This window comes from Mus caroli, chromosome 7, assembly GCF_900094665.2.
Source record: "Mus caroli chromosome 7, CAROLI_EIJ_v1.1, whole genome shotgun sequence".
NCBI classification, from domain to species: domain Eukaryota; kingdom Metazoa; phylum Chordata; class Mammalia; order Rodentia; family Muridae; genus Mus; species Mus caroli.
This window is the reverse complement of record NC_034576.1, coordinates 92,833,002-92,858,268: the sequence shown is the minus strand read 5'-3', so window position 1 is coordinate 92,858,268 and position 25,267 is coordinate 92,833,002. Positions and strand designations below refer to the sequence as shown.

Sequence of the window (25,267 nt, the reverse complement as noted above, 5' to 3'; positions counted from 1 at the left end):
AAAGAATAAAAAACAATTATAAAATCAGTGATGTTTCCATAAATAACAATGAACTATGTAGAAAAAGAAATTAGGAACAGTCGTATTTAGGACAGTTGTATAAACAATGTTTCAGCTGGGCGTTTGGTGCTCACCTGCACTGCACAGCTGGGGAAGTGGAGGCAGGGGGATCAAGAGTTTGAAGCTTAAACTACACAGGGACTGCAAGGGCAGCCAGGACCATACAGCATGATGAAATGAAACAAATGTCAACCTTGGATTAAATGGTAACTAAGCAGGGAAAGGATAAATATAAAGAATGTTGGTGTGACACAAATAATCTGAATAAATGGCCTAGTCACTGAATTTTCCATAAGTAAAGTTATTTTGTATAATTCTTATTTCATATAAACTAGCTTTCAGGAGTCTCCACATCATGGGTTACCATCAGTGGAAGAATGTTGGGACCAGGGTTACACAACAGTGAGCCTCTTCTAAACTATGCACGAACAAGCTAAATGTTCATAAACTTATGTGTTTTGATTTTGTTTTTGTTTTTGTTTTTTCTGTTAGAGTATCTTAGGTCTACACAGCTAAATTTCAGATTCATCACTGGAAAAATATCAAATGTCATTGTTATTTTTATCTGCTTAGGAGGCTACTATGAAAAGTTCACATCATTATGTTAGGAGACACAGCAGGCCCACTCTTTTGTTTCTTTAGGCTTGTTTAATTTATAAATTATTTCAATAATTATTTCCTAAACCCTCTATGGAAACACTTGAGATATTTATTTCAGTGAGTGGAACAGACACAATCTCATTCTCATAGAAACTACATTCCTTTGCCCTTCCATTCAATTTCATCATAATAGCCATTAAAGAAAGAAAAAAAATTACAAAGATGACAACACAGCTTTCTGCACGCAGGGCAGGGAGAGACAGTGCTGACCTGTAGTGAGCCACTGGGTTATGGTATCGTGGTTTCTACAGCAGAAAATTATCAGAGGGCACCATGCACAGACTCAGAACAAGCATCAAAGCAGGCACTCTGCAAAGGAACTGGGATGATGGATACTGAAGTACTGGTGAGAGGTGGATTTCAGAATAAGCAGAGACTTCCTTGGAAAAGAAGAAGAGAGGGCATTGGGCATAGAAAACTTCTGTGGGTTTTCATCAGTTAAAAAGATATACAGTAGAAGGCAAGATTAAAAGAAAATACAACATGCTAGCCAAGGTTGCTGATAGGGAGGGGGAAAAAGAACTTGTTATTGATAACCTGGCAATCAAACCCTGCTTTTGTTTTGCTTTTAAACTTAGGCTTAAATAGAAAATAGTCATGATTTTCCCTAAGTCGTCCCATGAGGTGACAGCCATGCAGTGGGCTCTCTGATGCTTTGTGCTGTCCCCAAACAGTGTTTATAGTATATACTCCACAAGCAGCAGGATGGGCTGGGGCTCATTTTAGAATAGACTCTTGGGCTCCTCTTCTGATACAATGGATCAGATTTTGAAAGAGGAGGCTGGAATGTGTTATTTTCTATAAGTTGCTTCTTAGGAAATTTGAAAACAGGCTTGGGTCATTTACTCTCAAGAACCTTGCTGGCTTGATTATAAAAATTTGTTAATTGTTCAGACTCCTTTCTGTTTTTCTTCTACAATTACTTGAATTTAAACTCTTTACACTTTCTTTGACTAGAGAAATTGCCCGCCCCCCCTCCGTTCTTCACTCCGGGACACCCCCACCTCTATCCTTATTGAATCTGATGAGGGTCATTCCAGTTCCATCTATTCTTCCAATAAGTAAAAAGGTCACCATGGCAACTTCACATCTATGCTTTCTGCTTGGCTGCACATGAGAGGCACTGATTGGCTCATCCGGGGTCCATCCTGTACTGGGAGACAAGGGCAATTTCTTGAAGCTCATTTGTGATGAGCACTGGACATTGTTACTAGCCCTCCAAAACCAAAGGTTCAGGACACGTGGGTCATGATCTCATTCCACTCCAGCTGTTTATTTCTCTCCAATTGATAGACCTAGATTTGTGGACCACATTATTTTGCAAACAATGAACAAAGTCTATTCATTAATTACCCTCGTAACCTAGAAACTCTTTGTGATTACTGTCATGTCTTTTTCCTAGTGCTTAAATATAACTAAATTGAGGAAACACTTAGAGAAAGTTTACTGTGTTCTGTGTAAATATTCTTGCTGAAATTTCTTAAATGAATCAAGCCAAAGTTTACATTAATGCTAAGCAAATTTAAGACTGCATTATTCAAAGTTAGTTATAGCACTTGGTATTTAAGGAGCCATTGATAAAAAATGACTCCTACCTCTATGTTTCTATCAGAAATGATCAGACAGAAGATTCCTCATTCCTTCCATCTATTCATCCCTCCTTCCTACGGGGGCAGATGCTGATACTTACCCATTGGCAAACAAATATGGCTGCCCTCTGTTGGAATTCTAGGATCCATTTATAGAAACAGTGCTAAGTGACAAATAGAAAGCTATAAATCGTAGGTCTTGTCTTAGCTCTCTACTTTTACTACTTGTTCAGCTTTGAGAGGGGTTGCTTACCCTCTTCTCTATTTTCTTGTCTTTACCATGTGGTAGAATTACATGGATGAATATAGTTTCTATGAGAGTAAGGTTTTGTCTGTTCCACTCACTGAAATGGATACCTGAAGTGTTTACATAGAAGGTTTAGGAAATAATTATTGAAATAATTTATAAATTAAATGAGCCTAAAGAAACAAACGTATAGGCCTGCTATGTCTACTAAAACAATAATGTGAAAGTGTGAATGTGCATATGTGATATATATATACATATATACATATATATACATATATATATATATATATATACACATATATATATAATGTTTAAAATTCATAGATAGTATCTGGCTCTTTCCACTGGAGGGGAGAAACCATTTTAGAATAAGAGGTGGGAGTCTGTGGTCTGGGCCCTGAAGCCATGTTGTTGTCCGTGGGCCAGCTATTTCTGGGAGCCATATCAGTTCAGGAAGCCTGAACTGCTACCTCTGAGGGCCATATTTGGATCTACGGTCTTACTGCAGCCAAGGTCTGTGTTGATATCTGTGGCCTGTGGCCTGTGTTGCCACCTTGCCATGGAAGGCCATGTGAGTGTCCATGGATAATTTTACTTGGTGGGGTTCATATCTGAGTGGCCTGTGCTGTCCCCTGAGGCCATGTTGATGTCCATGGATCAAGATGCTTCTTCCAAGGGCCTTCCTTGTCTGGGTCCATGGTCCTATTGTGTGGCTTCAGGCCAACAGGAGTTGTGTTCAGGGTCTGTGCTGTAGCCAGAAACCTTGTGGAGGCCCATGATCCTCGGTCCTGCTGACTGTGAAGAATAAGGAGGCTACTTTGATTTTGATCTGCAGACACATGATTGAGGAAGGACATGGAAAGCTTCTGTGACAGCCCCTACCCTCTGCCCCACTCAATCCCCAGAGTTACAGACTAGAAGGCAGCCACCAAAGAGAACTCTTAAGGAGTGTGATAGTATGCTGAGGGTCAGCTCTCTACAATTGATGTCTTCTAGTAGGGGTGCAGGAGGGGAAGAACTCAGCACTATTTAAGGGGTAGGCCACTGAGAGTTGGACCATGCACCAGTGAGTGTATAAATAACACAAACTAGACTTTAAAAATGTACATACATTCTTACTTTTACTTTTACTTTTTTGGGGGGGAGGGAACAAGGTCAGAAGGGTTGGGAGTGGACACAGAAGTTGAGAAATGAGTATAAGTGGGGTACATGATATGAAAATCCCAAAGAATCAATAAAAATGTTATATTAGAAAAGAACAATCATGTCTTTACATGAAATAAATATGACTTGTACCACTGGTAGTCAGAGCATTACTGACTCTCTTAGCCTTGGCTTGAGCTGATTGATTTATAGATCTGTGATCCTGTCATTGTATGGTCTGCAGGGATGTGAAGCCTCAGAAATGCAGAGTTCAAGGGACTTGTAAGAGCTAATCAATTCCAACCAATCTGTTAATAGGCAGGGTCCCATCTATTGCTTGCTTCCTGAAGAGATCTGAGTCTCCTATTAGCCCCTTAGGAGGCTAATTCCACACCCTCTCTTAGATTCCCCACAAGGAAGTTGTTTGACAGTGTCTGGATGGGCTCAGGGGCACATAGGTGAGGTTTATGTTGGCAGAGGTAGATTTTAAAATGGAAGGCTGTTAGATATTGTGATCCCAGTTTAGTGTGGGAGCAGAGGGCCCATGAAGTACTTATAGTATTCTTGCCATGTGCCTGAAAAGCTTTCTGTGCAGGCGTGAAGACCCCTGGGCTTTCTTCCTGAGGCTGTATAACCAAGCACCTTAACTTGACACTGTAATTCATAGCTCTACCCTACCTGGTCTCATAGTAAGGGAAAGCAGCCTGAAATGCATAAACGTGGACTCCTGTAGATACTTGTTCTAGGAATGTGTTTGCTTTGCTGTCGTTAGAGACAGAGGGAGTTGACGATATCTTTAAGAACACACATGATTCAGAAACACTGCATTTCAGCAATCTAGGATTAATGTGAGTTTAAAAACGAATGCAAAGAGAGGCCTTGGGAAAGTACTAATACAGGCTTTTGTATTGCAACTTACTAGCACATAGTCTTCCGGCAAGCCTCCCACTACCTTTTAGTCTCTGCACTTGGTAGCATAATATATTCAGACTTCTCAGGGCTGTTGTGGGATTCAAAGATAATGAAGGCAACACAACATCACAGTACTGGCCAGTCTGTAAAAATAAGTGAGTTCTGTGGCATTAGTATGGTTTGGAAGGGGAACTGATAAGGGCACAGTCTCTGGAGCCTGGAGTGAACTACCACTCTACTAGACACTTGATGGCTAAGCCTTTTCAGGTTTGCTCAACTGCTTCATTTTCTTCCTCCTGACAACAGGAGCACAATAGCCTTACACACAATGGTGACTGGTTTTAATTGTCAACTTGACACAATGTAAGATTACCTAGAAGGGAGTCACAATGAGGAATTGTCTTAAGTTGGCCCATGAGGGATTTTCTTAAATGAGTTAATTGAGCTGGAAAGACCCATCCTGAATGGGGCTGGGACCTGGGCTAAATGAAAAGGAGTCATGCTAAGTACCAGCATGCATCCATCTTTGCTCTGGATGCAGTCAGTATGACTAACTGCTTCAGGCTCCTGCCCTGCAATGAGACTACAACTGTGAGCTGTGGTCTTTCTCTCTTAAGTTGTTTTTGGCATTGTATTTTGTCATGGCAACATGAAAGGAAATGAAGACACATACCATGCTATAGTTAGCTTCATCTGTAAACTTAACACAAACCCAGGGTCATCTGGGAAAAGAGAAACTCAAACTAAAGAACTACCTCGGTCAGACTGGCCTTTGGCCGTGGCCCCTCTGTGGCATTAGAGTGACCAGTCCACACATGGTGTGCCATCCCTAGGGAGACAGGCTTGGGCTGCATCAGAAAGCTGGATGATCAAGGCAGTAAACAGCATTCCTCCATGACCTTTGCTTCTGTTCCTGCCTCAGCCTCTCTTGAGGAGCTGTGACTGTAAGACCTGAAGTTAACTGTAAGCCCCACTTGCCCAAGGACCAGGTCAGGTCTTGCAATGCCGGGAGTTACAGTTCTTGGAAAATAACAAGGTCTCATGGGAAAATATGGTGGCTATATGGGTTTGTCCTTATAAGCCCCTGGATAACACATCTTGAGATCACTTAGCTGGGAAATCCAGGGAGTGCTCGTGATCAAAGCCCATCCTCTTCGTCATTTAATTAAAAGCTTGCTTCAAATATGGCTCAAATGGTGGAATTATTTTGTTTGGCTTTGTTTTCTTTTCTTTTTGCAAATCTCAGGATTAACATGACCTGGAAATGTAAGCTGAAACAAACCATTTCCTCTCCAAGTTGCTTTTGTTCACACTTCTATCACAGCATGTATGATAAGGCAAATTATGGCATTTCATAGGAAATACTGTGGGATCCAAATGAGTGAAGTGCTTAGGAGAGGACCTGGGGCACTGGATGCTCTGTAGAAAGAGGGAAGAGCTACTGCCACCTGTCAGGGGGAATCCAAGCATCCCTTCAGGAAGGGGGATTGTTTTCAACTGGAGAACAGGCTAGATTTGACTAGTCGAGAAGAGGATATTTATTTTATATAACAAGAAATCCAGAGGTAAATCCCTCTGGGATTTATTTGGTTGCTATAGGCTGTCCGTGTTTTTACCGTGCCACTCCTGGCATTACAGTCTTGATGGTGAGGTTGCATTCGTCAGGGCTGTGAAACGACTGTTGTTCATCTGTCGTTCAGATGTCCAAGACAGTTGTGGGAATGTCTAGAAAGGTCTAGAGACTCTTCTCAAGTTAAAAAAAAATCCACCCCAAATCCTCTGGCAGATCACTTACATCTTTTTTTTTGGACCAGAATTGGGTCAGTATCTATATCTAAGCTCAATCACTGGCAAGGGGCCAAACTAGACTATTATGATAACCTGAGAATAATTAAGAACCATTGCTTGGTTCTGGAAGGGCCAAGGCACCTTTAATGCTTTCAACAATTTGGAGGATGAAAGACAAATGGGAAACTTGGTGATATTAAGAAGGAAGATGAGTTTAGAAACTGGACCGTGAAGCTTCGCTCTTCCTCTTTCCAGCTAGCGCCGAGCAATGGACATCACTCGGGACAACTGGCACAAGCGCCGCAAGACAGCGGGTAGGAGAAAACACTACCACAAGAAGCGGAAGTATGAGCTGGGACAGCCTGCTACTAACGCTAAGATTGGCCCTCGCCGCATACACACAGTCCGAGTTTGAGGAGATAAGAAGTACCGTGCCTTGAGATTGGATGTGGGGAACTTTTCCTGGGACTCGCAAAACAAGGATCATTGATGTTGTCTACAATGCATCCAACAATGAGCTTGTCCACACCAAGACCCTGGTGAAGAACTGCATTGTGCTCATTGACATCACACGGTACCGAGACTGGTACGAGTCCCACTATGCACTGCCCCTGAGCCGCAAGAAGGGGGCCAAGCTGACTCCTGAGGAGGAAGAGATTTTAAACAAAAAACGATCAAAGAAAATTCAAAAGAAAATATGACAAAAAGAAAAAGAATGCCCAAATCAGCAGTCTCCTGGAGGAGCAGTTCCAGCAGGGCAAGCTTCTCGCCTGTATTGCCTCAAGACCAAGCCAGTGTGGCAGAGCAGACGGCTGTGTGCTCGAAGGCAAGGGCTGGAGTTCTATCTGCGGAAGATTAAAGCCCAGAAAGGCCAATGCGCCTCATTCATAGTGTAATAAAGGTGTTTGCTGTTCTATATGGAAGAAGGAGGAGGAGGAGGACGCGGCAGCAGCCAGCAAAGCCCTTCATGCTCAGCTTGTTCTGGCCACGTGCCTTGCATGTACACATTTACCTCCTTGAAACTCATCCATTAAATCTTTGTATGCCCTGACCTATTCTGGACCATCGCCCCAAAGTACACCAAAATCCTTTCTAGACTTAGCTCTAGAAACAATAGCACACAGACTTCCTTACCATTATGAACGATCTCAATACTAGTGTCTAGTAGAGTAGATAATCCGAACCATACATCATTTATTGGTTTATATGACCTTAGGGTCATTCTTAGTTGGGCTGTAAGATCTTTAAGAACACAGACCAGGAGTTGTCCATGAACAAACATCCGTGTTTCATTTGGAACTTCATGTGTTTATGGTGACTGACCATCTGACCATAGAGATGATGGTTAGTCAATGATTGTTGAATTCCACCAGGAGAATCTCTCTCTCTCTCTCTCTCTCTCTCTCTCTCTCTCTGTCTCTCTCTCTCTCTCTGTCTCTCCTCTTTACTCTCCTCCCTTAATTTCTCTTTTCTTCTCTTCTCCTTTCCTCCTTCCTCTCTCCCTTTCTCACCTCTCCCTGGGCTTTTTGGGAGGTTTTGATCCCAACATTTCCTTTTACCCTTCTAGTTTAGCAATTTCCCCCCTTGCTCTTCTTCAGGACCCTTCTGCACAGTGCTGGTGGTACCACATCTGGGCCTACTCTAGTTTGTTTCTCTGTTACTGTGATAAACACCATGACCAAAAACAACCTAGGAGGAGTTGTGCTGCCCAGTTTTATGTCAGTTTGTCACCAGCTAGAGTCATTTGGGAAGAGGTAATGTCATTTGAGAAAATACTCCTACTAGAAGGGCCTCTGGGCAAGACGATTGATGTGGAGGGTCCAGATCGCTGTGTGTGGTGCCACAGTGGACCACTCCTGAGCTGGTGGTCCTGTGTGCTATAAGAAACCAGGCTGACCATGCTAGCAGGAATAAGCGAGAAAGCAATATTTCTCTACAGCTTCTGTTTCAGGGCCTGCCTTCAGGTTCCTGCCCTGACTTCCCTCAGTGATGGAGTATGACTTGAGAATTATAAGATTAAATAAATTTTTTCATTCCCAAATTGCTTTTGGCAGTTTCTTTTGATTTAAGTTTTATTGCATTATGATGAGAAAAGATATATAATTTCAATTTATCTGAATTTGTTAACATTTAAAAACATATTTTGAGTAAATAGACTTACATCACGTTCTTCTTTCCCTTTTGTACCCCAACTCCTCCCAAAGACCCCCCTTCAAAACCTGCAATACCTTTTGTTTTTATCATATTCTTTAAAATTTATAAAATATTGTAACAATAAAAATGAGTATTATGAAAGTTGTTTGATATAAATTTTTGTCTACAGCAATACCAAAAATACATACATTTTTCTCAATATAAATTTCAAATATCTCCAAATATATTAACTGTATGCTATTTTAAAATAATATACCACTATTAGTTTTTTTTTAATGAACATAAATAGATAAAGTCTTTTTGTTTGTTTGTTTGTTTTGATTTTAGTAGAGCTTAAAATTTTGGCTCTTACTGTAGTACAAACACAAAATAAGAAGAGTTTTTTTGACATTGGAGTTCATTGTAATAAGGCTGTACTTGAATGTCCCTCATATCACCAAAGGATTTTACTTTCATAGTAGATAAGCTAAGAGTTAACAGTTCTGCTGCGCCAAGGAATAAATTGTAAGCATGATTTTTGGATACAGATTTCCTGCTACAGTCAAAGCTATTTGACTTGAGTGATTGTCATTCTCAGCCCACAGGGAACAGGTTACATTCATTTAAGAAATGGTGTGTGTATTAAGATGGTCTGTCCATGAAGTCTTTCATCAACTGTTTCAATGAACAATGGTTCTGCTTGGAGGGTGGCACAGACGTTAGGTGAGGGTAAGATTCTGGTGCATTGGCTGTGATGATTTTGAAAAACATTCATCTCAGAATAAGAGTAACTTATAAAGTCCTCTTCTTCAAAATTGATACAATAATTATAAATATCAAGTGAAGCCTTCAGTCTCACTCTTTGCTGTTTTCTTTTTTAAAAAATTTTTTTAATTAGGTATTTTCTTCATTTACATTTCCAATGCTATCCCAAAAGTCCCCCATACCCTTCCCCCCCCACTCCCCTACCCACCCACTCCCACTTCTTGACCCTGGCATTCCCCTGTACTGAAGCATATAAAATTTGCAAGACCAATGGGCCTCTCTTTCCACTTTGCTGTTCTCTTACAAGCCACCTCCCAAATTAATTGTCTACATTTCTTTTGGTTCTGAAAACCATGGTATAGTGTAAAAGTATCAAATAAACAATCCTACTAATAGAGAGGCCGAAATAGGAGAAGCATGATTTCAAGACCAGTATGTGGCACACAGCAAGACCCTGTCATGTACAAACATGCAGAAAGTGTATAGGGATTGTACAATATTGGACCTATTTCTCCCATTAACTTTTGGTCAATTTTTAAAATTATAGCAATAGAAAGCAAAGTAAGACAGGGAGAAATGGTTTATTTTACAGTCCCTCACTGAAGGAAGACAGGTCAGGAACTCAAGCAAGGGCCAAGGATAGAAACCATGGAGAAAAGCTGCTTCCTGGGTTGTTTCTAGTCTCTTGTTCAGCTACTTTTCTCATAGAGCTAGGCTCATTTGCTTAGCAATGGTACTGCCGGTAGTGGATGGGGTCTCCAACATCAGTTAGCAATCAAGAAAATGCCCTGCAGATATTCCACGTGCCAATTCGATTGAGGCAATTCATTTTTGTTTGTTTGGTTTTGGTTTTTCAAGATAGGGTTTCTCTGTGTAGCCCTGGCTGTCCTGGAACTCATTCTGTAGACCAGGCTGGCCTCGAACTCAGAAATCCGCGTGCCTCTGCCTCACGAGTGCTGGGACTAAAGGCACGCACCACCAATGCCCAGCTGATTGAGGCAATTCTTAACTGAGGTTCCAATGTGTTAAGTTGGCAACCAAGGTTAGTCATCACAGGTCTTGAGTGTTGTTTTTGTCTCTAGAACGTTAGACTTGTTCTTCTTGATCTTCTCCTCCACTTCCAACATTGCCTACCCTTCCTAACTTCTGATCCTTATTGGCTTAAGAAATGATAACCTAAGAATCTCTAAGAAACACAATCAGAAAGTTTTCAATGCTACTGAGCAAGATGTGGGGATTTCCACAGGTCTGCATAGGTATAATAATAATAGTAATTACTAATAACAACAACAATAACAGTAATAATAATAACAACAACTAATAATAGTAATAGCAGCTTTGGGGTGGGCTCAGTGAGGGGGCCTCTTTATGGCAAAGCAACTTTTGCTTTTTTTTTTTTTTTTAAAGAATTATGCCAGTAATTGGTTAGTCCTCCTCTATCCTAGAAACTTCTAGGGAGTTTGTACTCCTTGAAACTCCTTTTGGACTAAACTTAATGTGAGTCAAAACAGCCTCTCACACATTTTACATGTCAGTGGCAGATCAAGGTCGCTCGAAGAATGGTCTGCTCAACTCTTGTTGAATGTACGTATTTCCTGGTGTGGACAGAGGAAATTCGCCCCACAATGACTCTTTGATCACTGTGGCTAGGATTGCCAGAGACAAAGGAGGAAAAGGACAGAGCCAGTAAAACAGAAACAAAATCAGTTTGTTTAAATGGTCAGGGAAATTTGCCTTTGGTTAAAGGAAGTCAAACTCAGAATACCCCGTTTTACTTACTAAAGGTCATCTGTCTCCATCTTAAGTAAAGAGAAAATGATCTTTGTGTGTACATGGGACTGCTCAATGATGCCCACCGCCCTCCCAGCCTCCTACACGCAAACTCACATGTGGCTAAGAAGTGCCTTTCATCCTGTCCACAGAGCAAGCTGCTCCTTTGGAGATGAAAGCCCTAGGCAGGTCACAGGCAAGTAAGCATGCATTCACCATTAACAATGTAAATCCTGAAATATCTAAAAAGAGTAAGACAATTTTCTCCATAATTAAAAGCCATGTAATTTAGACACTTGGTAAATGTCCTCTGCCCCTCCAAACAGTTTCAGCAACGTAGGCTTGAAGAACTATTTAATGCACTCCTTGTGGCTTTTGTGTTATATATATTACTGGCAGCAGAGGTCCACTAAAGTTTCCTCTGGAGAAAGAGGCTGCCCTGTACATTTGTGAACAGGAACTAGTGTGGAAACTGTCATCCACTCAGGCAGCACAATAGCCAAATAATATCCTTTTAGGGGCGTCTCTTGTCTTATATCCATTCCAGCAGGGATATCCACGGCACAGTACCAAACTATTCTTAACAATCCTGACTGCCCAGCTGGTCTGTCTGGAAAAGTGCCCACTTGTGAATCAGAGCAAAACCGACACATCTGCAGATAAGCCCGCGAGCCTTTTCTTGTCAGAAAATGAAAAGAATGTGTTTTTCTCTCCCTTTTCATTTTTATCTTAAATACCAGAAACCTTAGTGGTAATTTTATAGTTCTGCTGTGCAAATTGGAGATTGACAGGGTCAGAGTTAACACTTGAAATTCTTTATTGTGTAGACGAAGAAATTCAGGTCCAGGAAGGGGTGGGAGTCTTAGATAAGGTCACACGGTTAGTGACAGGCATCGGGATTAGACTCACAGCCCTTCTTCCTATCGTGCAGTGGGGGGCCTGGAAGTACCTACTTCCACATCCTTCAAATGATCTCTATTCATTTTGTGGTGAGATCCCTTAGTCCAGTGGAAGCAGCATCTCTGGACCTTGTTAGGTATGGACATTTTCTGGCTCCTTCCCAGACATGTGGAATGTGTGTCTGAGCAAGTCCTCCAGATAGTTTTCATGTGAGCTAGAGATGGAGATACCCCACTTTAATGTCAGCGCCAGCTAATCTAACAAGGGCATCGGATCTATGTGATTTCCTTTACAGTTGGGCTTTTCTGATTACTCGCAGCAGAGGTCCACTAAAGTTTCCTCTGGACAAAGAGGCTGCATTGTACATTTGTGAACAGGAATTAGTGTGGAAACTGTCATCCACTCAGGCAGCACTAGGGACCAGTCACTGTCATGCCATCTGCCCTGTTCTCTTTCCATGGACCCTTCACCCACTGTCCTATTCTGTGTTCCTTTATAGCTAGCATATTTCCTTGGCTTACCATAGTCCTACTCTAAAATCTGAACCATACCATCCTTTCTGTCTTCATTTACCTTCTAATCTATGATGCTCTTTCTATATAATTTTTCCACATCAGACTCCTGGAAAGAACATTCATTGGTCCAGCTCATCTTTTGACCTGGGCCACATTAGCCACGTGTTCTCAAATGATTCACCTTGAATATGATGTTTGCTACTGTACAATTGCTGACATCCGATGAGTGGGCATCTATAACTATACAAGGTGGGCGATTACATGGGAGGGGGGTCAGAGAGCCAGTGTATTATGGGAGAGAAATGACCTCCTCTGGCCCAGCAACCCTGTGAGTGAGACCCAAGAGAACTTAGCTGTGGAGATCAACAGTTTCTTTTACTGAGGACTCAGTTGGAGATACATTCTGTTATATTGTGACCTTAAGCTCCAAGTATACTTCTAGGCTGGGATGGCTTGCAAAATATGAGACACAGGCTAATGACTCTCTAAGAGTCATGGCAGCTCTAGCTGGAAGGGATCACCCAGCTTGGTGGTTTGCAGCTGTGATTCCTGTTAGAACTACTGGAGAGCTTTTGAAAACCTAAGAGCCTTTTTCTAACTCAGGGATTTCAATGAATGCTCCCCAGATATTTTTAAATGCACTCCCAGGACTGAGAACTGCTGTCCAGATACACACTTCTTAATTTCACAGGTGGGAAAAATTAATCTCAGCTATATAGTATAGACTATAGCTTACTTCAAGATCTCATTGCTAACTTGATTATAGAGTTTCATTAATTAGATCATACATTTTTAGAATTGGAAGATGTTATGTAGTAGCCATGTAGGCTAACCCTGTCACTTTTATCCAATACAGATGAGTAATTTGACTTGCTTTAGGGTATGTAGCCTGGAAGGGACCACAGGTAAAGAATCCAGACCTAATGGCTCCTAATCTAAGACCAAAAGCCAGGAAGACCAAAGAAGAAGCCAAGGAGACTCAGGGGCAGATCCCATTTGTTCTGCAGGGAGTTATTCCAGCAGTGGAGCTGAAGTGGTTTGGCAGAGGAGGCTGGAATAGGGTATGGAACAGTCTTGTCCAAAGAAATTGGTACTTTAACACCCTGGGGATAGAGATGAGGTGGATCTGATGTTGTCAATCCTTGTTTTCTGCCTGCCTTTTTCTGGATGTGCTAGGTGTGTGTATGTCTCTCTCTCTCTGTGTGTGTGTGTGTGAATCAAAACTGACAGTTGGGTTTAAATCCAGATTTTCATGTGCTCAAAGACTGTGTCCTGGGTATGGGGTTCTCTTCATTTGCTGGAATACATTTCCTGTTGTTTTCCATACTGACTTTGTCCAGGATATTGGCACCTGATTTTTAAGTTTGGCTAGAAATGAGTTCCAGTGCACATGTAGGAGGCAGAAACATATGATTCGTGTCCCAGAGGTTTTCTTTGTGTGTGAGAGAGAATAAAAATGTTCCAGTGCAAGAAAACGAGGCTCATTAGACATATAGAGGAGGAAGCGGGAAACTTCAAGGTGAGTGAAACTAAGCCATAGCTTTTTATGGGGATTGGAATGAGGAAGGAGACATGAAAAATAATGCCTCTTTACATTAATGAGAAATTTTATCATCATAAAGCATTTGGCCCTCCTGACCAACAGGCCTCATGAGGGGCAGTTCTGTAATGCAGGCTTGGATGTGGGGGAGCTAGGTTCCAGGGATGTCTGGTTATTATTATGGTGGGGTAGGGGTGGGCTGGCACTCCTGTGGACTCTGTCCCCCACTGCTCTGTCCACCCAGGGCAAACTGCCCCCTTCACTGTGGCTGTGTGTGTGTATGTCTCTCTTATGTGCAGGTCCATCATGGAAGGGAGTTTATAAGAAAGCAGGTGCTTATCTATTAGGCATCATGTTTATCAGGGCCACAAGAAGCTGGAGTGCACACTCTAGAAAAGCATAGGGAACTGAGTTAGCTGTAAGATTTTGGGCAGGCTAGTTCCAGTTTCCTTCTCAGCAAAATAGCAAGTGCTTTGTGGAAGTTCCTAGGCTGGGGTCCAATCACAGACATTGTAAGCATTCAGTAAATGACAGCTGTTAACATCCTCTACATATAAAATAGTGGCATGGGTACAGAAACATATCTGTTTGCAGAAAAAGATGGTGGCTTGATCCAGGGCCAAGGGATGTTATTTTCCACAGAGCATCTAACTAGCCTGTTTTTCTTCTTCTTCTTCTTCTTCTTCTTCTTCTTCTTCTTCTTCTTCTTCTTCTTCTTCTTCTTCTTCTTCTTCTTCTTCTTTTTTTTAAACTCAGCAACCTCCCCCCCCCATTCCTTGTAGATACTCACTAATGAATTATTTAAACAAAAGTACAGGCAATATAGGACCTGACCAAACAATGGAGAATAGCAGCATTTCAGAGGACTGAGGGACCCATGTGCTTGAGCAATGTCCCAGTCAGGATTGCCATCGTTGTGAAGAAACACCATGACTAAAGCAAGTTCGGGAAGAAGGGGCTTTATCCAGGTTGTGCTTCCACATCTAAGGAAGCCAGGACAGGAACTCAAGCAGGGCTGGTTCCTGGGGGCAGGAGCTGATGCAAAGGCTGTGGAGGGATGGATGCTGCTTACTGGCTTGCTCTCCATGGCTTTCCAGCTTGTTTTATTATAAAATCTAGGACTATTGCCCAGGGATAGAATCACATACTATTGATGAGGGATTGCTCAGCCTTCTGTCATCAATCAACAGTTAAGTAAATGTCCTACAGACTTGTTTACAGATGGGTCTCATAGAGGCATTTTCTTAATTGAGGCTCCCTTCTCTCTGATGACTCTAGTTTGGGTCAAGTTGACATAGACCTAGCCAGCACAGGCAGGGTGACTGAGTCAGATGACATATATCCTAGGCATGGTGAGCCAGGGAGCTTCTAGCACCTTGTAAGGCCAAGCCCTTTCCATATGGAATCTTGAAATCTCCAGTCAGCATAAGCATCTCTCCTATTTCATACAGAAAAGGCCAAGTTGAGGGAGGGGACCTGAAATTCAAGGCCAAGATTGCCTAAGTTTAAAGTCTGAGCTCTTTCAACTTCCCATAGTCCAATTCTCTGATAGAATGCTCCTTTGACCAAACTTTTCATCAGGTTCCTAGGTCTTTTCTGATAGGCCAGTCAGTGGTCTTCACTCTCTGTTCCTTGAAGACCCCACTCTGAGCAAGAATCCTGCCAAGTTTCTTTAGCAAAATTTTTCTACCTTTGATACCTGATCACCTTGAAACTTTATTACCACCCCAACTTTATGCTTATAATTTCTCTTTTTCATTAGAATTGAGTCCAACCTTTTTCCTCAGAGCAAAAATTTGCACAGTGGTCTATATACCTATGACAATGTTCCCCCACATGCATGAAGTCTGTCTCGCCATCTTAAACAAGGACCATGAATAACTTTTTCATTATCACCTCCACTCACGCACACAACTTGAGCAGCACACTGAGACTCAAAGTGCTATATCCGCAGTTGTGTGTGTGCCACCTAGAGTCTAACAGAATGAGGAAGGTGCAGACAGTTTTGGCAAAGGATAGGAAGCTTGGGAGAAGAGCACAGACTCTGGCTATCACACTGGCTTCCTCTTGACACCTGGCTTTTGGGTTGAAATCTGTTCTGGCATCTACCCAACTTTACCTTAGCTTTCACTTGTTAGTAACCATTAGTGGGTGTCCCTGCCAGTCAGGTCTATGGAAGCACAGGCAGAGGCTATACCAGGAGAAAGGAATGAAGGGATGAGGAATAGTTACTCTGCTGTGGAGAACTACTCAAGACCCTTAGGTACCCTGAAATTCTTTGGTATCTCCTTCCAGGCTCTGAGGTGATGTAGAGCCAAGGTGTACAGGAGGCTCAATTTTAAGGGTTACAGCCTCAATTCTAGGGTTTGCTGGACCGAATTAGCTTTGGTAGGGGAGCAGGCACTTCTACAGAGCACTTCTTTGTTAACAGCAACCTGGCAGGAAGGTTTATCATTTCAGAAACAGAGAGAGCCTGGCTCTTCTCCTCTTGGCCCTGGGGCCGTCCTTCCCTCAGATGTTAATCTATAAAGCCATCCTAGGCTGGTGCTTCAGATGAGGCAGAACCCAGTCTCCTCTCCCTTGGGAGCAAGGCGGGCGTGAAATTAACACCTGGAAGGAGGCCAATGGAAACCTAGAGCAACAGCTCAGAATGCCACATGTCAAATCACTTAATTGGGTAGTCATCTGAAGAAATGTTAGTGAAAAATGCACTGTACTAGGTGTGGGGGACTAATCCAAGAAGACAGTTTGGTCTGCCTGAACCTGCCTCAGCCTCGGCTAGCTGCAGGCCAAGGGCCTGGCTAGATCCTTCCTCTGGGGAGAGGCTCTGAAATGGCTTTTGGTAATCTTCACCTAGACCTTGGGCAGTCAATCATTCTTAGAATTGAAATGGTGTCCTGCCCCGAATGTCCATCATGTGTACCCACTCCTGAATGCCCACCGTGTGTGCCTAATCCTGAACTATGAGGTACTGTAGTGAGCATGGCAGGTTCCTGCTCACACTCAGTTCAGAGAACCTTGGTAGAGTCCTGGCTTTGCTGTGTGACTTTGGGTAACTTACTTCTCTGAGCCTCAGCTTCCTCAGCCTACAGAAGATAACAGTACCTACCTCCTGTGGGTGAGATACTAATTGAATAGGATGTATAAAGATTTTTGGGATAGTATCTGGCCTTTCAGTTTTGTTTCCCCCCACATTCCAGCTCATCTTTGGCTTTCTTGCTGGTGTTGTTGCCTATGTTTTTTCCATGCTGTGTCCCCAGCTGCAGAACCCTCTCTATGTTCACCTAGAGGTGACCTGGTTCTCTGGGTGGCGGTGGTTTCAGGATCCTGTTTCTGTACACCTTGCGCCCCATCTTGCTTCCTCTGCTCTGCCCACTGATGACTCCTGAGGCAGAAACAGCTCCCCTTTCAGTTCAACTGCCTTGATCATGTGACAAAGACTCCATTTTGGGGCGGACATCTTCATCAATTTTACCCAGACCTTCAAACCTACTGTTACCCCCATAAGGAGCTAGATGTCATACATTCTAATGACAGCTGGTATCTAGACAAATCAAGTAAAAAATTCCATACTTTTTCTTGGTAGAAGTAGACACATACAGAAGTATTAGATAGGAACAAGTGCTACAAAGAAAATAAAACATCATGATGAGACCAGGACCAGAGTGTGACAGAGCCGAGCATGAGAAGTTAAGGAAGCAGCCATTGGGCACTTCCTGGGGAGTCTGCTGTAGTCAATCTCGCATCAGATCACACCGTTAAAAGACAAACTCCTCTTGATCCCTGTATCTTGCTGGGTTTCCAACAGCAACAGCAACAACAATGACAATAACAACAACGATGACGAAACAACTCTTCAAATGAGTACTTTCTTTATTCCTTTTCCTCTTCCCATTCCTCAGTGAAACACTTATAAATTCCACAGAGCTATATGTTAGGTTCCAAAGGAAACTCCAAAATCTGATGGTTAGACAAAGGCCAGCATTCTTCAGGCGCTATCAAATGGAGCCATTCCTCTTATCACTGGCAGAAGAGACAAATCCCTATCTGGGTGCTTATTAGCGTCACAAGTACCCGTTATACATTTCAGAGTCCACGCTAGCATCCTAACTCTTCTCAGTCCTTCTCACCTCCACTCTTGCCTGAAACTTCTCCAGCTCACTTCACTTCCTTCCCCAAGCTACTCATATCTCCTTATAACCCGTCTAGTTCAGGGAAGCTTTCTCTCTTGCGTCTTTCTTGGTCTTGCTCCCGTATTCCCGTACTCTCTTCTGCTCTCCCTGTCTGCTCCTGCTTTTCTCAAGGTTAGGTCAAATCTGCTACTTTCTCTTTCTGCTCAGGACTCTTCCAGGTGCCTCTGGCTGTTTTCTCCCTCATATTCACCATGAAATCCTTCCTCTTATCCATACCATGGAGCAGTCCTGTCGTCAGTTCATAGACGATCATCATCAGCCATCCTCATGTCACCTCCTGAATACTGTCTGCTGATCTGGGAGGATCTTAGTGACTGGAGTGGTTCCAATTTCTGTGCATTCATAACCCTAATTAGTTTTCTGTTGATTCCATGGGACCCATATACCTCCCCACTTAGCTATTTTTTTCATTTTCATTTCTTTATTCTTACAGTTTCATACATGGATATTCTGAATTTTTGCTCATTTCATCCCCATTACTCTCAGTTCTCTCTTATTTTTTGAAACTCTGGTAATATCTTTTTTTTTCACTCACTGAGTTTAATTAAAGTTGATTGTATGTTCATTAGTTGGGGTTATTTATTGAAATATGGATAACATATCAGTGGCTACATCACTGAAGAAAATGGCACCCCCTCCACCAGCACCCATTACCTGCCCATCGTCCCCCAGTGAGGGTGGAGTCTGCTGAGCTCCTTCCTCATGTATTACACAAGGTGATGTCCCAGTCTTGTGCCAGTAACTTCAGCGATAGTGAGTTCACAAATGAAATGCCCCTGTCACTTCCAGAAGATGCTATTCTGCAGTCCTCCTCCCCAACTTCTGGCTCTATTCTTTCCATTCTCTCCTCTGGAGGATTCCTGAGCTTTGAAGCACTTGATAATAGACGTCTCACTTAGGGTGCAATATTCCACATAGGCAATTTCTTAAAATTCCAATTCTTTACATTCATCTTTCACAGCCCAGCACAAATTAACCAAAACTGTCATAGATCCATGATTACATGTTCTGCATATAACAGATGATTCTAAAAGGAAAAGTGGATTATAGGCAGGTGTGGTGGAACACTCCTGTGATCTGAGAGGGTAGATGCAAGAAGAGTAAGAGATTCCAGATAGCTTTGCTACAGTGTGAGTTTTCAAGCCAGCCCAGGTTACACCAGAACCTGTCTTAGAAGCTAAGCCATGGGGGTTGGAAGCATGGCACATGCCTTACTCTTAGCATGTGGAAAGCAGAGGCAGGCAGCTCTCTGTGAGTTTGAGGTCAACCTGGTCTACACAGCAAGTGCCAGAATGCTAAAAACCTTGTCTTGAAAAACTAAAATGAATTAATGAATAAAAATAAATAAATTCTAAGCCATACAAATGAAAACAAAACAAGAAATTTGATTTATAACTACTCTATAAATCTAAATTACACATCTCTTTCAGTATACTTCCCATTATTAATTGGCTTTCTATGGTGTTCTATTACATATAACTTATCTAGACACTTTTATTGTTAATGCATAAATTATGTAGTTACAATAATCAGGTACCTTGCACTGAGATATATCAATATATATCAATATCTATATATATCTATATATATATACAGCACTGAAATATACATATTTCAGTGCTAAATATGAAAGCAAAAACTCCTCTCAGTCCTTTAGTTTTAGGAAAAAACTGAATAACATATTCTTTGTCTAATGAAGTTGCAATATATATGGGATCTAAAGTTAATTCCAAATGGACATATACTGATTTAAAGGCTAACAAGAGAGTGTGTGTTTGGTGTTCAGTGCTATTCATTGTCCTCAAATATCCCTGCAGTTCTATAGGAATGCTGGAGATGGGCAGAAAAAGGGAGAGGACATGCAGAGGTGACAGGTGGAGAATGTGAAACTGATGGGTACCATTTCTCAAGCCAACACTTCAAACATTTATTATTTGGGGGTGATGGAAATTCAATATCTTCTTGCTATTTACTCTCCCAGCTCATTTCTCTGTTGATAGTGTTATTTCACTGAGCACGTGTAAAATCAAATGTCTCTTGTTGGGCTGTTGACTCTAAGGTAGCCTCTAAAGGTTCCAAGATACAAGGACACTGGAGACAATGTTTCACTCTATGGCCAGCCCCTCCCTTACCTCCATCATAGGTACTCACCGGGGTCTGCGGAAGGTGAGGCCGTAGTGCTGACAGGCCAGCCCCACAGTGGGTGTGTACACAATGGGCATGAACTTTTCCACGTCTGAGGTCAGCACCCGGTAGAAGAGCTTCTCGTTGCGGTCTTGGAGAGTCATGAGAATGATGTACCTTGCAAAGGAAAGAAGCCAGCTGACTCCAGGAACACCAATGTGGCTGCTTAGCAGACTCTTGGAAAATGTCGCTACGCTTAGAAATGAAGACCTTGCTCCAGGGAGGATTTACACTCAGGGGTAGCCATCACCTCAACCCACTCCCGGTAGAGGGCATTCCACTTTCCTAGCCATCTGTGTGCATTTCTCTCCAGTTTTACATTCTACTCCCCTCATCGACAGAACATTTACCAGCAAAACACAGTCCTTATAGCTGGGGAACCTTAGACTTTCTCCCAATCACTTGCTGAAATGAGGATCTCTCGATAGTGTGTGACAGTCACTACTTGCTATGTACCTGGAGCTCTCAGGGATATGTGCACTCATCACTTCCTGACCATAGAGCATCATTTTAGGCAGGTAAGTGAGGCCCACTGAGTGGGAAAGAATTGAGCAGGTGAGCATTACAGACTGTAGCTTTTGTAATTTCATGTTTTAGGCAAACATTTCACTTTGAACTCTCATTCTTTTTGGTACACCTAACAGAAGAAGAGGTTCTGATTGTTTGAAGTTTGGGTGTGCATGGGCTTATTAGTAGAATCTGTTGTGTAACCTCTGGTTTGCTTCTCAAGATTATATAGCTAGACCTAGTATGAGTAGGGAGGAACAAAAGGGAGACAATTTCTGACCTGGTGATAAAATGGCCTTGGGATTGCTGTGAGTAGTATTCCTGGAATTCAGTGCTTTAGGGGTGGGGACATGAATGTGGGCAGCGGCATGCTTGTTAACTACTCAGAAGTTATGGAAGGAGTTACGAGGCAGCAGGAGCTAGGTAGAACTTCATGTGCTTCTGACTCTACCCTTCATGGCTGCTGGGGTCCGGGGCTCATCACACAAACCATTCACATACCTATCTCAGTCAAGAAGGGATGGCTAATTGTACACCACACCCCAAGACTCATCGATCGGGGCCACAGAGCAGACTCTGGAGCTGGCTGTAACATTGAGTTAAGATCTTATAGGGTTTTAAAGTCTAAGATCTATAAACATCTGTGTCAAGTTAGTCTACCAATCAGGATTTAGGGATAGGGGATTTCCTTAGGAACATGTCTTTGTTGTATACTTATCCTGTTTCCATTAGTTGGGGTGTTCACCTGTAGCAGGGGACTTGCCTCAACTAACATTCATGTCTTAACTTGCCAACCAGGATGTCAGTTATCCACATAAATGTCTCTTTCTGACAAGCAGGATGTTAATTTTCAGAAGGGTCTTGGGAATTTAAACTTTACTTAGCTCCTACTCAAAATTGAACTCTTATTTCAAATAGCGTCTTATATTGGTAGAGGCATCTCCCTTATATTGAGGTCCATCCCAGGGGCAGCTTATAAAGGCAAGAAACCATAAAAGGTTTCACATATGGGTGCAGGAAGTGCTGCTGGGCGGTTGGTACGGGTCCAAGCTTATTGTGGGCAACTATACAAAGCAGTTCTAACTGACCTCTGTTGTGATTGGTTTCCAAGAGCACCAAAGCACAGAACATCTTAGTAACAGCAGTAACAGCATATGAGGAAGTTTTCTTAGGACATTAGAAACAGCACAAAATGGCAGGTTAGAGAGGTAACAGTTACCTAGGCCTTAACATTTTACATAGGCCTTAACAATGGCTGTCATATCCCTAGACCAAGTTCTAGCCATTTAGCTCTATGGATATAGAGAACCCTTATCTTCTTCCTATATATCCACTAGATCCCATAACAAGTCAACCCATTTGCTTAACAAACCTACACAGGGCTTACTATGTCCCAGGCAACATTCTAAGCACATCACAAAGATTTCATTTAATTCTCATAAAACAAAAAACTTTAGTTATTCAGTGTAGGAAGATGGGTTTCACTCAGTTTAGAATTAGTCTTATAACAACTAGATGTTGACACCTTGAAACTATGCAAAGCAGAGACGTTAAAATCAAGGATGCTGGAGCCAGCTGTGTTTAGATTCGTACTGTCTCATGGTGTGTACCTGGGTGGTGACTATAGTCCTTGGTAACTTTGGTATAGTCTTTAATTGACCTTCAGCACAGGATCTAGACCTTCCCAAGGAATTCCCTCTCTGTTTTATCCCTCACCGCCGTTCCTCTTACTATTCCTTAACAACCCCCACCACACAATTTTTGCCTTCTGCTCAGTGAACTGCCCTCCTCCAACCCTATTCTGTCTGCTGAATTGTTTCATTAAGGCTTCTTATACTGACTCATCTCTGACATATCTCAGATGGCCTCCCAGACTTCACCCCTCAAATCTGGTTTCATTTTAATTGTACTCCTGTCATAACCTTCATCTCTAGGAAGATTGTCATGCTTTTTTTTTTTTTTTCAGTCTAGTTGTTATCCCTCATCCCAGACTGCCCTCCAAGAGGTCCTCATCCCACTCCTCCTCCCCCATCACTAAGAGGATGTCCCCACCCTCCAACTCCCCACCTCACCCTGCCAGGCATCCCCACTCCCTGGGGCTTCAAGTCTCTCAAAGGCTAGGTGCATCTTCTTTCACTGAGGCCAGGCAGTCCTCTACTGTATACGTGTCCGCAGCCTCATATCAACTAGTGTATGCTGCCTGGTTGGTGGATTAGTGTCTCAGAGACCTCAGGGTTAGTTGAGACTGCTGGTCTTCCTATGGGGTTAACCCCCTCCACAACTTCTTCCAGCCTTTCCCTAATTCAACCACGGCAGTCCATTGGTTGGATATATGTATCTGTGTCTTTCTCTGTCACCTGCTTTTTGGGCTTCTCTGAGGACAGCAAGGCTAGGCTCCTGTCTGTAAGCACACCATAGCATCAGTAATAGTGCCAGGCCTTGGATCCTCCCCTTGAGATGGATCCCAATTTGGGCTGGTCACTGGATTTTCTTTCCCCCAGTCTCTTCTCTTTTTAATGATAGAGCTGGATCTGAAGTCTCTCTGGACTCTCAGCCTTTCCTCCCTACAGAGAATTCAGAAACCCACTGTGAGCCACAGAGCATAGCAGCTTAGCCTCAGGACTGGGCACAGAGAACAGATTTCAGGCACTGACTTGTCCAGGTCGCTCTGCTGATTCTCATAGTATCTCATGATGCGGAGGAGCTGAACATCCTGGCTGAGGAAGCAAGGGGGGATCAGGCCGTGGATGCCGAGCTGCAGCCTCTCTTCAAGTGTAAAGGCCATGCCCTGGAGAAGAAAGGAACACACTTAATGTACATGCAGGAAGCCAAGAAACGGAAGTTCTATCTGTAGATGGCAAGAATTAGTGTAAATCACCAACAAGGGGATGAACCCCTTGCTGTTTAAAAGGGGGCTTTCTTGTGCTGGTTGCTTTGATGCCTCCTGATGAGATAAATGAAAAAGTCACTTCATTGAGACTAGACTTTGCCTTTAAAAGAAAGTTTAGATCCATAGAATAACAGTCTATAGAATAGCACTCCTGTGTATGCCTCCCCACCTAGTACCATGATGAGAAGCAACTTTATAAATTAGACTAGCCTATAGACTAGACTTTGCCTTTTCAGTCTTACAAACTCCATTATTGTCCAAAGCCACTTAAGCAGACTCTTTCCTCCTCCTCCATCTTCACTGAGAGAGTTATGTAAGTTTATAATATTGCACAAAATTTACCTGTTCATTCCTTTTTACTTTGCCACTGGCAGCCACTCACCTTCTTTTACTATCTCTACAGTTTCATTGTTTTTAGAATGACATATAATTGGAATCATAATATGCAGGCTTTCTAGGCTAGCTTCTTTCACTTAAATTTAAGCACATTAAGGTTTTTATGCCTTTTCATGATTTGACAACTAAATTAATTTTATGAATGAGTAAAACTCCATTTTGCATTTATGCCATAGTTTATCTCTGGATATACACAGTTTTATTGTATATTTTACTTACAACCACTCTGAGAGGGATGTATTAACACCTACAGACAAGTAGGCTAAAAGAGAGAGATCACTCGACTATAGCCAGTGAGAACACTTGGCAAGGTAGTTATGCCATAATTATCCTAGGCTTGATGGCAATACATTTGATCAAAGGAAAAGAATTGTTGGGGAAGAAGAAAAAAAGAATCATTGGCACATTTTAATTCCCTCTTTTTATGTGTTTTGAAGGCCAGGAATCTCAGATACTGGCTTCCCCTTTGGATTCACAATGTAGTAAGGACAAATCAACTCCCAAAGGCCTGGTTCTTCTCCAGGAAGTACTTGATCTTTGTGACATGTTTACTTTAGATAGGTCACTCTCTGTGTGACAAGATGACTCATAGGGGTATAGCCACAGTACTCCACACATGAAATTCCAAAGATTTTTCTTCATCCAGGATTTTCCCCAGTTACTGACTGATTGGAGATATGGGGTTCAGAGGGGCACTGAAGCAGATTGTCATTTTGGGTAAGTGATTTACTAGAAGAATTATTAATGTGTAAACTTACTAACAGACAGACAGACAGCATGTTAGGTATATATGGTAGACAGCAGATCCTTGGGTCAGAGTGGGACTCCTCATTTTAAAAATATATTTTTTGTTTTTGTTTTTGTTTTTGTTTTTTTCGAGACAGGGTTTCTCTGTATAGCCCTGGCTGTCCTGGAACTTACTTTGTAGACCAGGCTGACCTCAAACTCAGAAATCCACCTGCCTCTGCCTCCCAAGTGCTGGGATTAAAGGCATGCGCCACCACCGCCCGGCTAAAAATATTTTAAAAGTGTTTCTGAGGTTATAATTACATCATTTTCCCTTCCTTTTCCT

The 25,267-nt window shown here is 42.4% G+C and overlaps 1 protein-coding gene and 1 pseudogene across 2 annotated transcripts in view; one reads left to right on the top strand and one right to left on the bottom strand.

Moving 5' to 3' along the window:
• Me3 (malic enzyme 3) overlaps positions 1 to 25,267 on the bottom strand; it is a 180,442-nt gene that overhangs the window by 74,312 nt on the left and 80,863 nt on the right. For both annotated transcript variants that reach the window (XM_021166866.2, XM_029479566.1), the window contains exons 3-4: positions 23,564 to 23,697; positions 20,370 to 20,519 (exon numbers count right to left, since the gene is read on the bottom strand). In XM_021166866.2, the coding sequence (XP_021022525.1) occupies positions 20,370 to 20,519; positions 23,564 to 23,697 (284 nt within the window). The remainder of the gene's footprint in view (positions 1 to 20,369; positions 20,520 to 23,563; positions 23,698 to 25,267) is intronic.
• Positions 6,671 to 7,298, top strand: LOC110297328 (annotated as a pseudogene).